Genomic DNA, 15,983 nt, shown 5'->3' with positions numbered 1-15,983 from the left:
ATAAGTCAAAGGTTAGTGGTTATAATCTCCTTTGTAAGGAATTTTCAATCTATTTTGGGATTTTCATTAAATGTTGAACTTCGAAAGCCTGCTTCTACCAAACTCTGCCATTAATATAGCTGGGACGGGAGAGTAGCCTTACCCGAGTAGGCTTGTGAAGGTCCCAGACTGCTTCAAGGCTCATATTGGAGCTCTCACACCCTTTCTGCCATGTTTGTGACCGCTGTACACAAGACCAGCCTACATTCCTAAATTGCTTATTTTTACAATCTCAGAATAATGAGGACATTCTTTTGAACAAACCATTCTAAGAAAGTCTTGTACATTTACTGCTCAGGGCATTTTCTGTGAAAGTTGACTCATTTTTTTTTAGAAAACAAGTATGCAAATAAGAGACCTGACATATTTCAAAGAATATCAGCATGGTGACTACCATATGAATATTCTGTCCGTCTGTTAGGGTACCCATCAAGCTAAACATGCATTGATAAATGTAATTCACACTGTTGGTGTGGTGGCCTAGCCGTACTTTATTGTATTTATCTCATAATCAAATGGTCCCTTAAGAAATGTAAATCTGTTAAAGTCTGGCTGCCAACTATTGCTAGGTTTATTTACCCTTCATTTTCCCACAATATTTTCTGAGAGGTCTGTTACATTCTATCTGTTCAGGATGTGCTTCCTTGTTGGTGCATAGCAATGTCATGAGGCATTTTATTTCTCCCAAATGTAAATTTGCTACTCATATGTTGCACAGAATGAATTAAGAACGTAAATTTTTTCACTCCTAAGAGAGGCCAAATGCTTACTGGTATTTTCTACAGAGATTTGTCTATTATAACTTATTAGGTGTTGATCAGTTGTTGTGATGTAAGATTTTGCATGTAACTTAAATGTTTTGTATGTCTTTATTTATAATTTAGGCAAAGCAATGTAATTTAGTGTTACTTTGGTGAGAGGCATTTGTGTTTGACCCCCTGTTATTAGCTGTATCAGTCATGTATTGTCTGTAACAATTAGTTTATGGTGTAGTTTTGGGTTTCTTTTGCCCAGTAAATAAAAAAGTCAACGTAATTGCTCGTCTTGCTTCTAGTACTATGTTACACTGACCAATTTAATGGGTGCAACATCTAATTTTGTTTTTATTGTACAGATTGAAATATCTTAAATAAAGAACAAACAATAGGATGTAATTTTATGTTTTTTTTTCTCTATATAAAGTTACACACTAGCTGGCAGTAATTTGTAAGCAAAAGAAAAATGGAAGACACAGAACGTCACAGCATCCTTCCTTTGGATGGATAATATTACTATGAAAAGCTTAAATGATGTAAAGATCCAAACTTTTCTATGTTTACCACAAACTGACAAATGTATGAAAGTTTAATAAATATTGTGAAAACTCTGTTATCATTGTGATTATTCTTCTTGTGCCAAATAACCGCATATACTTCTCCCTACTAATGGCAACAATTAAATTATACACCAACAATTATTAGACCCAACATAGTTTTATTAATACTATTTGTAACAATGTAAATACAACATTTGCATTCAATGCAAAGTAATTTTTCTGAACACTGCACCTTAAGTGCAGAATTTAAAGATTGCTTAACCACAGTATCAAAGTATCTTTTTCAAAGAAACATGAAAATAGATAACTTGGTTTTAGGTATGCATTCATATCAGCTGAACATGAAAGGTTAAAAAAAAAAAATCAATAATGAATATGTGAATAGCTTTCAATTTCCATATTTTACAGTTGTGAAACAGTACTGACAAAGAAAGTTACAAAACTATAAGCTCTTCAAGAACCTTTAGTTACCCAGTATTCCTTACACTTAACTCTTTTTAATTAAATTTGAAATAAACTAAACAGCTGAAAAGTTTGTTGAGTAGGAACTGGGTGGTGTTTAAGTTATAAATCCAGAGAGAACAAACTGTTCAATTTCCATTTGAAATTTCTCGGAAATCACAACAAAAACTCTTTAGTGATGAGTATGAAAATTGGAATTCGGATATTTTAATTTAAATACAAATGTGTAACCAATCATTTTATTTAAATACAGAAAATGTGGTGTGTATCTAACTTAATTAATAACCTTACACAAAATTTCGAATATGCACAATTTGCCGGATATTCACCAATACTGAGCAACTATTTTATACAAACCAAAAAATTTTTTACTATATGTGAACTTGGAAAGCCTGGAAATCTTAATTATCCTGACCTTGGAACATTTGACTTATTTTTAGTTGTTTAGTATTTCTTGGTTTAGCAGTAGGTGACAGAGGACTAGAAACGGATGATACTTTCAAATCTGATCGATGTGCTGCAGAAGGTCTTGAACGAATACAACTTGACCTCTTTTTAGATCTTGCTTCTAGACTGTTGCCAGGTGGTGACTGAGAAAATAATGTTGGGATTTTATTACGGAGTTGATACTCATTTTCAGAACCTTTCACTCTGACAACTTCTCTCATTTCTTTATTTAATCTCTCCTGCAACTCTAAAGCAAACATCCGATCTTGCTCCTCCTGTTGCTGTTTCCTGAAGAATTCCGCCTCCTGTTCTTTCAATTTCTGGACATGTAGGGAACCAATATGGATGTTGGGCTGGTCTTGGAAATTGCATCCAAGTGACTGCAATGGAGTTTTCTTACTACTGAAACTGTTCTCTAATTCTGCATCAATCCAAATCTTTCTTTTTAAAGTATTTCCTAGAGGATACTGGTTATTCAAACTGTGTTCTTCCTGTTCTTTGCTTCTCTGAAAGGGGTAGGTTCTACAGCTAAAATGAACATTAGTACTTCCAGATCCATCCACAGGCATAAAAATGCAACTATTTTTGTCGATGGTTACTCTATTAATTACTTTTGCAAGTTTTCCTAAAATTCCACAGTCATTTTTAATCTGTATGTTTGAAGAAACTGCAGGGTTATTTATCCCTGAAGTTCCTTCACTGGTATTGCCTCCAGAGAAAGTTAAGTCCGATGTAGACTCTTCAAGCATTTCTACAGCTTCTGTTTCAGAGAAATCTTGCATTTCATGAGAGTTTAAAATTGGCATGTTATTTTCCCATAATACACTTCTGATATTAGCCGAAGTATTTACCTAGATAAAAGAAAAAAGTAGATAAATAGTTTAATTTCTCACACAGGTGAAAATAACAAATTTTATCAAAAGATTTATAATATGAAGCTTTTAAAAACAAAACATTTGATGTTGCAACATATGCATTAAGTACCAGAAAAAGTATGAACATTCAAATATATTTATACACAACAAGGCACACTGCTTCAAGCTTCTTACAGTTTGTACTGTTTCGGCAAACCATTTTATAACCAAGAAAATAATTTTAAGTTTCAGAGAGAAAAAAAAATATATACATAAAGTAATTTAAATTAGTGGTCTTTTGTATTAGAATATTTATTATACAGTAAAATCTAAATATTTTGCCTCTCTTTACCCTCTTTCTGGCTAAGCTTCTAAAATGTAATCTATCTTCACAACATTCCAACAGGTAACAAAATGCTGCTGACTGTTTTGGCCAGAGAAAATGTCAAGGAATCAAATTTTTCTGGCACCATCTTACATACCATTTCAAACCATACTATTAATAAATTCTGTTTTGTGGCTTCTACTGTCTAAAATTAACTCTTCATCTATTCAAGAATCACAGTCAGTTTTGATCATTTTGAAAATGATGATGCCCAAGCTGACTCGAGCTTTTGAGTTTCAACAGTTGTTGCAATTTACCAAGATAATACACTGTGTGCACAATTATTAGGCAAGTTGTATTTTTGAGGATTAATTTTAATATGGAACAAACACAGTGCTATCAGTCAATCCAAAATGTTAATAAACCTGAAACCTGAATGTTTCACAACGGAAATGTGAGTGTGAACATCATCAGGGGAATACATATGTGCGCACAATTATTAGGCAACTATTAGTGTGCAGATTTATTATGCAACTAAAGGAAAAATGAAAATTTTCCCATCTCACTTGTTCATTTTCATCTGTTATAGTGAGAATAATAAACAAACACCTCAAAATTTACAAATAAACATCTCTGACATTTCAAAAAAAATCAATCAATCAATCAATGACCAATATAGCCACCCTTCTTTCCAATAACAGTCATAAGCCTTTCCATTCATGGAGTCTGTCAGTTTCTTGATCTGTTGACGATCAGCTTTTTGTGGAGCAGTGACTACAGCCTCCCAGACACTCTTCAGAGAGGTGTATTGTTTTTCTCCCCCGTAAATCTAGCGTTTAAGAAGTGCCCACAAGTTCTCGATAGGGTTTAGGTCAGATGAGGAAGGGGGCCATGCCATTATTCCTTCATCTTTAAGGCCTTTACTGGCTGGCCACGCAGTGGAGAACTTCGATGCAAGTGATGGAGCATTGGCCTGCATAAAAATCATGGTCTTTTCCTGTATCACTGTTTGAAGAAAGTGTCTTGAAAAACTGGCAGTAGGTTTGGGAGTTGATTTTGAGTTCATCTTCAATGCAAAAGGTCCAACTAGCTCATCTTTAAAAATACCAGCTCATACCAGTACCCCACCTCCACGTTGGAGTGGAGCTCTGTGCCCATTACTGATCCACAGGTCCATCCATCTGGTCCATCAAGAGTCACTCTCATCTCATCGGTCCATAAAACCTTTGAAAAAAATCTGTCTTCAGATATTTCTTGGCCCAGTTTTGACGTTTCAACTTATGTTTCTTGTTCAGTGGTGGTTGGGTTTCAGCCCTCCTTACCTTGGCCATGTCTTTGAGCACTGAACACCTTGTACTTCTGGGCACTCCAGGTAGGTTGCAGCTCTGGAATATGAAAGTACTGGAGGATAATGCGTTCCTGGTAGCTTCACGTTTGATTTTTCTCAAATCTTTGGCAGCTAATTTGCGTCTTTTGTTCTCAACACGTTTCTTGCGACCCTGTTGACTATTTGCAACAAAATGTTTGATGGTTCTGTGATCACACACCAATATCTTAGCAATTCCAAAAGTGCTGCATCCCTCTGAAAGATTTTTTACAATTTTTGACTTTTCAGAGTTAAATCTCTTTTTTGGCCCATTTTGCCCGAGGAAAACTAGCTGCCTAATAATTCTGCACACCTTGATATAGGGTGTTGATCTCCTTAGGCCACACCCTCCCTCATTACACAAATACACATCACCTGACGTGCTTAAATCCAATAAGCATTCAAGTTAATACAGCTTGGAGTTGGAATATATGCATTAAAAATGATGATATGGTCAAAATACTCACTTGCCTAATAATTGTGCACACAGTGTAGTTTCAATTCTACTTTATATATTGTAAAGCTCTTTTAAAACTCTATCCATTTACTATTAACAATCCTGTATATTTAAAAAATGTTTATGTGACAATAGTGTTCAATCCATATAGATAAATGAAGCAAAACAGACAACAGTTATCCAAGCAAATGTCATTTCATTAATTTATATCGATGTTTTATTTAACTACTTTTACTTTACTCGAATCCCGGTTATATGCCAATAGTGCACAACCCCACCATTTAACACTCCAAATGAGTACAGGCAACTTTAAGGATGGCATTGGTTTGCAGAGGTTTACACTAGACTTTAAGCAAAAAATTGGCATCAACAGACACATAGATGTAACAGTTTTTCTTTTCACAGATAGTGAAGCCTGCCAAAATTCTGTATTAGTACATGCTTGACAAAGAAAAGGACTTTGGTTACAGTGATCTTTGATTACACTGCCAAAGTAACTAGACAAAGAATGGACATCCACATCCCTATCTGTTTCTTTTAACTTAACAATATTGGTCTCGGCTACTTTTCAGACAGCTGCACTGCATTCTGGCCACAGTATACGTCATGTTGGACAATCCGAGATTGATTAATTTCTTGTCTATTCTATGTGCACTGACCATGAAACAGCCAACAACCGTGTCCCTGTATTATCACTATCATTTCAAACATCAATCTGCATGTACAACATGACAGACTGACAGCACTTTTAACCTAACTGATTAAAATGTTCTCAATGTGAAACTCAGCTACTCAGTTGTTAGTACCTGTAATCTCTAAACTCGCTCTGTCACTGCATGCATGAATGTTCCGTAAGCCATGGAGTGCTGACACATGGGAGCCGACCAATCACCTTGTATTATGCTGCCAGAAAAGTGAGACCATTTTATTCATTAAAAATATGTGGAGTTAACTAATGGAAATGCCTGCATAATTTAAACAGTTAATATTTCCCATATAGTTAATATCACAGTTTCATTAATGGCCTCGAGTTCTGAGGATGAAATGGCTGTAACCTCTGACTAGCAACAACAATAATAATAATAATAATACACATAAAATTATATCAACCAATCTATTTCAACTATATGTTCAAATGATAGTTCAAATAAATGTCTTGTGGGAATCTTATGTACTTCTTATTATATATATATATATATATATATATATATATATATATATATATATATATATATATATATATATATATATATATATAAACATTTGCAGGTTATGAATTTAAGTATAGACTTGGCACATGATTTTAATTGTAAACAGATTGCACTTGAGGTAATCCAGGTTTACAAGAGAACAGAAACACATTTTTAATAATCCAGTTTCACTTTCCAGGAACCAAGATAGAAAAGAGCCATCATTTAATTCTGCATTGCTAAATGCAATTAAAGAGTATGATGTCTGTAAGGGCAATCCACCTCAATAACATTATGAAAATTCAGGGCATGGGACCACTTCAAATACTGTTAAATCAATCATGCCAACAGAACACAGGAAGACTGGAAAACAAGGATAGCAAAATTCAGAAAACAATACAGAAAGGGGCAAGTCTGAGAAAGACTGATAGGAATGACACACAAAAATATGTCTCATATATTTGGTTACATAGTAAAAAAGAAAGGAACTTGAAAGAAACCAACCAAATGGGGAAACTTTGATATATTCATTAAACAGTCTGCCACTGTATTCATATTAACATATTTCTTAATTTGGGTTTTCAAGGATATAACATTAACAAAAATATTTCCTACCATTATAATTCCAGGTTACAGAGCAATAAATGCAATTATAAAACCCTTTTTTATGGTGTAGGATGCAAGCATATACAAGGCTATTCAAAATGAAAAAGTAGATTTCAAAAATGTATTTCAAACAAACTGTATAAGACAGAAACACACTCCGCACATCACTGGATAGAGGAAAGTTCGAAGTTTAAAGTTTAAAAATACAACTTCAAGAAGATTCAAATGACTTAATTTTCATGCAAGATGGTGGGCAGCCTCATTTCCACTTGGAGCTCCAGTGTTACCTGAATGACACCATTCCAGGACGATGGATTGGAAGAGGTGGACAACAAGATCTTGCTTATCGTCTATGGCCTCCCAGATCTCCAGGCCTTACCCCCTGCAATTTTTATCTATGGAGTGTGGCGGACGGCCGGAAGGACTACCGAAGACCCAGCAAGTGAGCTGGAGTTGGGAGGTAGAAGACAGAGTCTGCTGGGAAATGTGGAGGAAAGAATTGCATTGATTTATTGTGTTTATGGTGACTGTGGTGCTTGAAAGGCACTGTGAAGAATAAAAAACTTCTTAATGCTTTTATCCTGTGTCAGCATTTATCTGTCTGTTGGGTTTAACGGGGGGACAGCGACCCCTGGTGTTCACATCTGCTGTAGTCGGCAGGAATCTGGCCATCAATTTGGTCAGAAAACCTTTATAACGTGAACGCCAACCCAAAAGGCAGTGCTGCAACACAAGGGAGCCCACGGAAAAACCTCACTGTACAGTAGTCCGGCATGGGGAAGAAGACAATGAGGCAGATCGGCAAAGCGACTAGGAAACTCACGTTTGGGATTGTCGGCATCAGCGAAGAGATGGGAAGAGGTCACCGTCTTCAGGGAAACAATCATCCTGATGATAACGTCCAGGATGAGGTATGTGCCAGGAAATGACTTGAGAATTTTTATGAGTTAATAAACTTTGTCCCATGCTTGTACCTCACAGATGAAGATGATCCGAAAGACTGGCGAGGTGCCTGGTACAAACCTGAAGATAAGGAACGCCTCTCCGACAGTCAGCCGAGTGACAAGAAGGGTTTCCTGCAGTTTGTCGAAGCAGGATACGTGACCTACCCAGAAGGACTGTGGGAAGGAGAAGGTCAGTGTCTGTGAGGTCGTTGTTTCCCTGATGGATTCGAATTCCTTGAAGGGGAAGGGGGAGGAAAGCGAAGCACCACCCGCCACATACGAAGGTAAAGAGGGATGGGATATGACTGAACAGTATGCCACTAAATTAGATCAGGCGGATTGCAGTTGGCCTGTGATGGCACCCCAGATATTTTTCAAAACTCCAACTCACAAGAGACTATTCAAGTCCCGATGGCGCATGCACAGGGAAATGGCATGCTTGCTGGCTCACGGCTAGGGGCCAGGGTTTATGAAGGTCCGAACCTGTCACCAGCCGATCAAAATTACGATTTTGATGTGCGGGAGCTGGAGAGTTTTGATCCAGCCTGTACAGAACTTTATACAGGTGATATCTTCCATGAAGAAGATAACGGAGGAGCTGGAAGTGACGGCTGAGACGACAATAAGACAGGTGGAAGAGTACCTGCGGCAACTTGGGCGGGAGCTTTCCCAGTTAGTGAATTCGACGATATAGGTAAGTCAATCAGGTACCGTACATGAAACAGTATGTGAAAGGGCCCAGCGATTGGTCAGTAGCGGGTGCTAAGTAACCTCATGTCCTACAACTGAGAGGAAGACCATGACCGATCGCCTGATGGAAGGGTCAGATAAGTTGGAACAGCCGTGAAGGGCTGAAATCCAGGTGGTCCCACCTAATGAGACATCGGCGTCAGTCATACATAAATTGAAAGGGGTACAGAAAGTAAAGAGAGTCTCTGTCATTCATAGAGACCCCCAGACTGTCAAGAAACTCCAGATAAAAAAGGAGATCCATGGTGAAAAGCTGGGATCTCCTGACACTACAGAGCCTGGTTCTGCAAGCTCACATGCGGCTGAAGGACGATCTCCGCGTGGGCGGGGAGATGGTCCACCCTCAGCTGCTAAGGAGGCAGAGCAAGCGTTTCCAACCTGTTTTCAGTCTCGCAGGGGACGACTATCCGGAGGGAGGTAGCTGTGTTATGAATGCCGGCGGCCGGGCCATCTGTGGAGGAATTGTCAACGGAGATCTGGGGAGGAGGATAGTCGACAGCCTGTATGCAGAGTCTCCCCATAGTTCTCCTGTACTTCTTTTATAGGACAAAGCCACGGTCCGGTCATTGCACATAGCCCCTCCTGGAGAAGAACAACCCTCGCTGCACAGTGCTCAGCTGAGGGAGGGGCTGTGTGGCGGATGGCCGGCTGGTCAATCTCAGCCAGGACACCCAAAGAAGAGAAGGACGGGGGAAGGCAGTTACTGTGTCGACACTGCCTCCCACAAGACACCAGATGGTGAGTTCCCTTCAGCATAGCGGTGCCCCAGATTTCCACAGGGCATCATGGAATCTGTAGTTCAGCATCACAGCCCTGCTGGGTACCGTGGGTGCCAACAGGAGACACTGCAGGAAGATCTGGGGATTTGTATTTCCCATATAGCCCGGAAGTACTCCCAAGTCACAGGGTCAGAAGCCCCAAAGTACTTCCGGTCTGAAAAAAAAAAAAACCTCAAGTTCTCCATCTGACCTGGAATTGCTGGCAAGTCATAGGGACGGAAGAACGGAAGCACTTCTGGGTCACGGACTACTGAAGACCCAGGCAAGCAAGCCGGAGTTGGGAAGTAGAAGACAGAGCTTGCTGGGAGGTGTGGAGGAGAGAATTGCATTGATTTATTATTTATTGTGTTTATGGTGGCTGTGCTGCTTGAAAGGCACTGTGAAGAAGGAAAAGAATAAGAACTTCTTTGTACTTTTATCCAGTCTCTGCGTATCTGTCTGTTGGGTTTAACGGGGTGACAGGAAACCCTGGTGTTCACAGGGGGTACATTAAAGAAAGAGTGTTTGTTCCACCGATGCCCGCTAATCTTCAAGATTTGCAACATCGAATTGGGGAAGCTGTCAATTCAGTAACTAGGGACAAGTTGACTTGTGTGTGGCAAGAAATGGTCTACCATTTTAATGTTTGTCGCACTACACATGATGCCCATGTTGAGTGCCTGCAACCTCAAGGACCATAGGATCAAACTTTGAACTTTCCTCTATCCAGTGATGTGTCTTAAACAGTTTGTTTGAAATAATTTTTTAAAATCTGCTCTTTCATTTTGAGTAGCCCTGTAAAATATGTCTGTATATACTACATATTACAATACTATAAATTTGAAAATCCATTGTTCAGGAAAAAGGTACTGGCAGAAGCAGTGGTCCAATTAAAAAAAATCATTTTTTCAATTAAGACTTCAAAAGAAAGTGATAAACAATTAAAAAATGGTGGGAACAAGACATTTGGGAAAACAAAAAGACGGCACAGACATAACTAACAGACTGCCGATTCCATTTATAGTAAGTTAACTTTGAGCAGCAGCACATGCATTGGTTAGGAGAGGAAGCAGTGCTGCTGCCAAATCAATACTATGGAAAAAGACTAATAATACATTTAGCTATATTGATATTTTTCTCACTACTAGTGGTAATAATAGTGTACTAGTGTCCATGTTTGTGATGTTACTAATAAAATCTAATGTTAAGACCTATCAATTTATTATAATAAAATTTTGAAATATTTTTCACATTTTGAAAATAAACTCTTTTCTATAAGATTTTTTAATGTCCATTAAACAAAACAATTTATATATGCATAAAACTAAACCAAAAAGGCAAACAAGGTTACCCCAGATATTTCTTTATTATAGTAAATGCTAATTTAATTTGACAACAATCTGCTTAGTATCTTTTCTGATTTTTTTGGGGTACTGAAATATGGCAGCACTGCAAAACAGTTTTTAAGCAATGCCCATAAACCCGTTATTTATGATCATATAAAACTATTATGTCCATCTACTCACATCACAACAGATGTCATTTACTGTACTTTCTATAAGGCGTGTCTTGTAAATACCAAGGCATTTCATTTGGATTCTGCATAATAACCACAGGTTGAGATCTGTAAATTTTTGTTTACACTTCCAATAACCATTTGCCTTGTGTGGAATTTTTCCATCATTATACCAAACCCTATGGTGAACATGTTCCAGAATTTTCAAAAGAATCACAGGGTCAAAATAATTTTAAGAGCAAGCATTAGAGCTGCTTAATTACACTAACAGGAATTATATGAAGGATAATCTTGTTCTGTTTCCACACGATAATAAATTACATTTTTTTAATAGCCAACATGGGCATACGGTCAAAATTATGAATTGGAAACTAGAAGTTAGTGCATTTGGGGTATTGTATTGGGCCAGGAACACTACAATGCAATATTATATTGATGCATAGTTCATCGTAGCAAAGTATTATCTTTTAAAATATTAAATATTCCAATTCCAATCTGCAATATATTTTAACATGTCATTCCCTATTTCACAGAAATTAATGCTGAATTCCCTATAAAGAAAAAAAGTGTTAAATATTTGAATCAATACATTTAGAGATTAATTTCAATTATCTCAGCACATACAAAACACAAAATGGTACATAGTCTAAACTCAGCAGGACTGGAGAGTCCTAAAGTCTGCAATACCGCTGTTAATATTTTAAATTAAAAACTTAATGCTTAAAATACTGTGTAAATGCTTAAAAATTTCTTTAAAACTTGCTGTGTTACCTGGCTCTGCCCAAAAATTTCAGAAGACTATGGCTGTCAGTTATAAAGATACTGGTCAAATAGGTGCATCAGGAGTACAGTAAGATGTAACTAAGTGTTTATGCATACAATACTATCAGGGTGTTTTTTTGTTTTTTTTTTTAAACACAAAAGGCTAATACTATTGCAGGCAGTGTGCTGTAATGGTGGGTGTATGTAGTTTAAATCCTTCTGCTAACAATGAGAGACCATGAGCAAGTCAATTCACCTGCCTGTGCTCCAACTGGAAAAACAAAAGAACTGTAACAAACTGTATCTCAAATGTTGTAAAATGCCCTTGGATAAAGCCACTATTTAAATAGTAACTAATAATATTATTAGGATAAAGAGCTAGAAGGTGCCTTCCCTTAATGTTTTAAGCACCACAACTGAACAGCAGGGGTGGGCGGGACTGAGGCTAGTTTTTAGTGGCCTGACCTGGGGCTTGAGGTTGATGGAGCATAATGAATAACTAAGATGAGAGTCAGTACTATGAGTATCAGCAGTCAACAGCAAAAACAATGCATGCTAATTGCTGAGCCCTGCTGAACTTTCTCTTTTCATTTCACAACTTGATCATGTTTCTTTACTTCTGTTCAGGATACCCACCACACCACCATTCATCAGTTGTCCTTCCACCCTACTGGTTAGTGGTGCCTGTGGTGAGGCCCATAAATCATTTCTGAAGGATCTCTCATTTGCATAAAGCGCCCTATGTTAGCATAATAAATACCAAAAAAAAAAAAGGACAACATTTTGGATAATTTTCTTTTTTCCTACAACATTACCAAATTTCAATCAAACCTATCAAGACATTTTCAAGATTTCAGTTCATTTACTTTTTTTTTTAAACCCCTAATACCCCCGATATATATTGAAATGTCCTTTTCTACCAGATGTCTACTGGCCTAGTGTGTTTGTTCTTGTGTAAGTGAGTCAAGCCAGTCAGTCAACTCTGCATTGTACTGTATATATTGATTCTTGGGATTGCATCAGTATTGTCATTTTCATGTGTAATAAGTTGTTTGTGGAGCTATGCTGATTTTAAACAAAAAAATTCCTCCAATCAGGCACAGGTGTGCACAAGCATGCTGCTCTCTATTGATGGTTGGGGGTACCAGGCTGATCGTATTTGCACGTGCAAATCCATGCATCAGTAAGAAGGCTTCATTATTGCCTTGGAAGGGACTGGAGCATTACATCTGTGCCAGATATCAAGCCAAATATAAGAGAAGCCTGCATGGTAGGAGGAGGCAGATATGAAAAGGGAAATGGAGGTTCAAGATTGGGAAAAAAAGGCAGGAAGAGGAGAGAGGAGGAGAGTGTTGCTGATGCTCAGGAGCAGAACATGGCCACTTCACTTGAGTGGCCAGGTGCAGATGGAGTGACCCAGAGCTCGCTCCAGCGCAAGTCCAAGGAGAGGCGGCGGGGGAAAGATTTCAAGACCCCTGGCCGGAGAAAAAGGAGTTTCTCCTTGTCATTAAACATACGGAATACAAGCAACTTAATAACGATCAATGGCCGCTAGACTTGGCATTTTTTTCCTGATCTAACCAACATGTTGAATGAGCTTAATTTACAGCTACAAGGAAAAAGAGAAAACCATGGTCAATATGATTAGCTCAGTTAATGCTTTCAAACAAAAAATGCAACATCTGCCCTCAAAGCTGCAGCGCCTTGATTTGAGGAACATCCAAAACCTCGCGTCAGAGCTGGAGACACAATGGGAGGCGTGTATGCAACTTGACAGCATACGCTACAGAGCAGATTGAAAATTGTCTGTCAGATTTTATCTAATGGAAAAAAAGTAATGATTCGAGTGTTTCCCAATGTAGCGGAGTAAGAGTAGCGTTTCTTCTTCACAAATGTACTCAAGTAAAAGTAAAAAGTGTGGTGCAGTAAAACTAGTCTTAGAAGTACAATTTTTTTTAAAATGCTACTCAAGTAAATATAATGGAGTAAATGTAACTCGTTACTACCTACCTCTGATACTCAGTATATACAGTATATATAGCATTTTTAATAAAGGCAGATCATTTTGACCTGGTCATTTTAAAAGTAGCTTGCAAGCCGAAAAAGTGTGGGAACCCCTGCTATAGATGCTACAAGGAAGAGTGAAGCTGACCCAGACCATCACATTATGATATACATGAAGATCACTTAATGTGATATTTTCACTAGAAATTATTAAACTTTCATACACCAGCAAAATATATTTAGCACTACTGTGTTCTGAAATAAGACTGAAAGGTTAATTTTAATTAACTATTGGTGGAGAGAGATCCTCTGATTCTTTGTATCCCCTTGCCATTTCTTTGGAATTAGAATTCTTTTCTTTTGCTTGTAGTGCTTGTTTTTAACCAAATATTACTTTTTTCTTGTCAGGCAGAGAGCAAACCATACACTTGATTTTAACCTGACAATTGCATGTTTCAAATTAAGCTATAATATAGTGAAAACCAAAATAAACCCAACACTTGACTTAAATGTGCATAGATTATTTGGTATAGGAATCTTTCCAGCAGGATAGCAGCAGGATTGCAGTATACTTCCACATTCCTAAAGAAGATTCCCTGCAAATAGTAGTACTGCCTCACTGAAACCTTACCATTAAAAAAAAACAAACAAAACAAATGCTGAAAGTTTCTTCAATTCATCAATTTTTCCCCTAAATTCAAGTATGGAATATGACTACATAACACTCCACAGATAATGTGGGGTCTTCAACAAACCATGTTTTAAATAGCCTTATCTAAACATGTAATCTGCGCTGTTCAAAGGTGGTATAGAGATTTATGCTGTCTACTGTAAGTTTGTACTAGCCATCTTCATTCCAAAACAGCAGCCTATTTTTAAATTAGTAACTTCCAGAAAATTATAATCCAATTATACAAATTTTAGATATATTCCAATATTTAATAATTTACCTTCTTTACGGACTTCTTTGCACTTCTGCTGGTCTCTGGATGCACTGCAGAACTTGAAGAAAGCAATGGCAATGGAGATAAGTACCTACAAATTAGAAAAGCTATGTTTAAATTAATAGGCTGAAATCAAACTGTTAAGCACATTTCTCGAGTTGCAAAATGAATGACAATAATGATACCAAATTGACTACAGTGAGTAAGTAAATATATATATAGTAAATATACAGATTCACTAGTAATAACATTTAAAAGCAGATATTAAACATAATTTACTAGCTGAATTCTAAAATACTCTGTAGCTCTAGCAAATTAAATCCAAAAATTAACTCAAGCATAAGGTTGTTAAATGAAGAAACTTACTTTTCAATATGTCCAGATTTCTTTTTCTTTTTTCCAGTTGAGTATGATCTTGCACTATCCTGTCTTGAAGACACAGAGCTTATATGCTAAATAAAAACAAATTAATAAAAAATTATTATTTTAGAAATATGTAGCCCTCATTTTCATAGCACAAAAATAAATTAAAAGATCCTACAAAAATTTATATTTAACCACAAACATTAATACACACAAATGTTCCTGACTGAGTGTGTGAAGTTACTAACTGACAACAAATTCTTGGCTATTTGCATAGAACTTAAGACAAAAACTGTTTTCATTAACAGATCAATCTCTTTAAACTTGTACAGTTACTAGCATGCAAAACTATACAAATAAAATGAAAGACCTTTAGGCAAAGAAATATGGTAATCTGTACTGTTCAATGTCAAAACACAGACTTTTTCAGAATACATGCCTAATCTTTAATGTCGATAACTTTTTTCAGATAAATCATTTTTACACAGCATTTCTTCAAAGTAAGAAACTTTATCAGTACAGTATATATCCACTCACATAATGAGACTGCATCTTACAGGGCTATTACTATAAAATGAGTCTAAGTAAAACTGCATATTTACTTTCACTATTCATAATTAACTCTTTAAAAGGATCATTTTAAGTTCAAACATAAAATTTTAAACAATGTATACATGGAATGAAGCAGATATAGTCTAAGGCTGCTTTTCAAAGTCTGTGTTTTGGAGTTCCCATTAACAACCATCCATTTTACTGCACTTGCCCAAACAATTCTATACTCAATTCAATTCTACTCTTGGCTTACAAATTTCTTCACTCGTTCAGAAAATGCTACAACCATGGTTTAATTCCAGATTTCTATCATGTATGGGTAAGGATTA

The 15,983-nt window shown here is 36.9% G+C and overlaps 1 protein-coding gene across 1 annotated transcript in view; it reads right to left on the bottom strand.

Annotated features, from left to right (window-relative positions):
• Positions 1-1,492: 1,492 nt before the first annotated feature.
• The window catches only part of LOC120534323 (E3 ubiquitin-protein ligase RNF168-like), a 35,935-nt gene continuing 21,444 nt past the window's right edge, over positions 1,493-15,983 (bottom strand). Inside the window, exons 5-7 of the mRNA XM_039761829.1 lie at positions 15,106-15,191; positions 14,746-14,830; positions 1,493-3,114 (exon numbers count right to left, since the gene is read on the bottom strand). Of these exons, the coding sequence (XP_039617763.1) occupies positions 2,218-3,114; positions 14,746-14,830; positions 15,106-15,191 (1,068 nt within the window). The 3' untranslated portion in view covers positions 1,493-2,217. The remainder of the gene's footprint in view (positions 3,115-14,745; positions 14,831-15,105; positions 15,192-15,983) is intronic.

The sequence above is a fragment of the Polypterus senegalus genome, chromosome 1, assembly GCF_016835505.1.
Source record: "Polypterus senegalus isolate Bchr_013 chromosome 1, ASM1683550v1, whole genome shotgun sequence".
Lineage (NCBI taxonomy): Eukaryota > Metazoa > Chordata > Cladistia > Polypteriformes > Polypteridae > Polypterus > Polypterus senegalus.
Note: the sequence above shows the minus strand (reverse complement) of the source record. Positions and strands in the feature narration are given on the sequence as shown.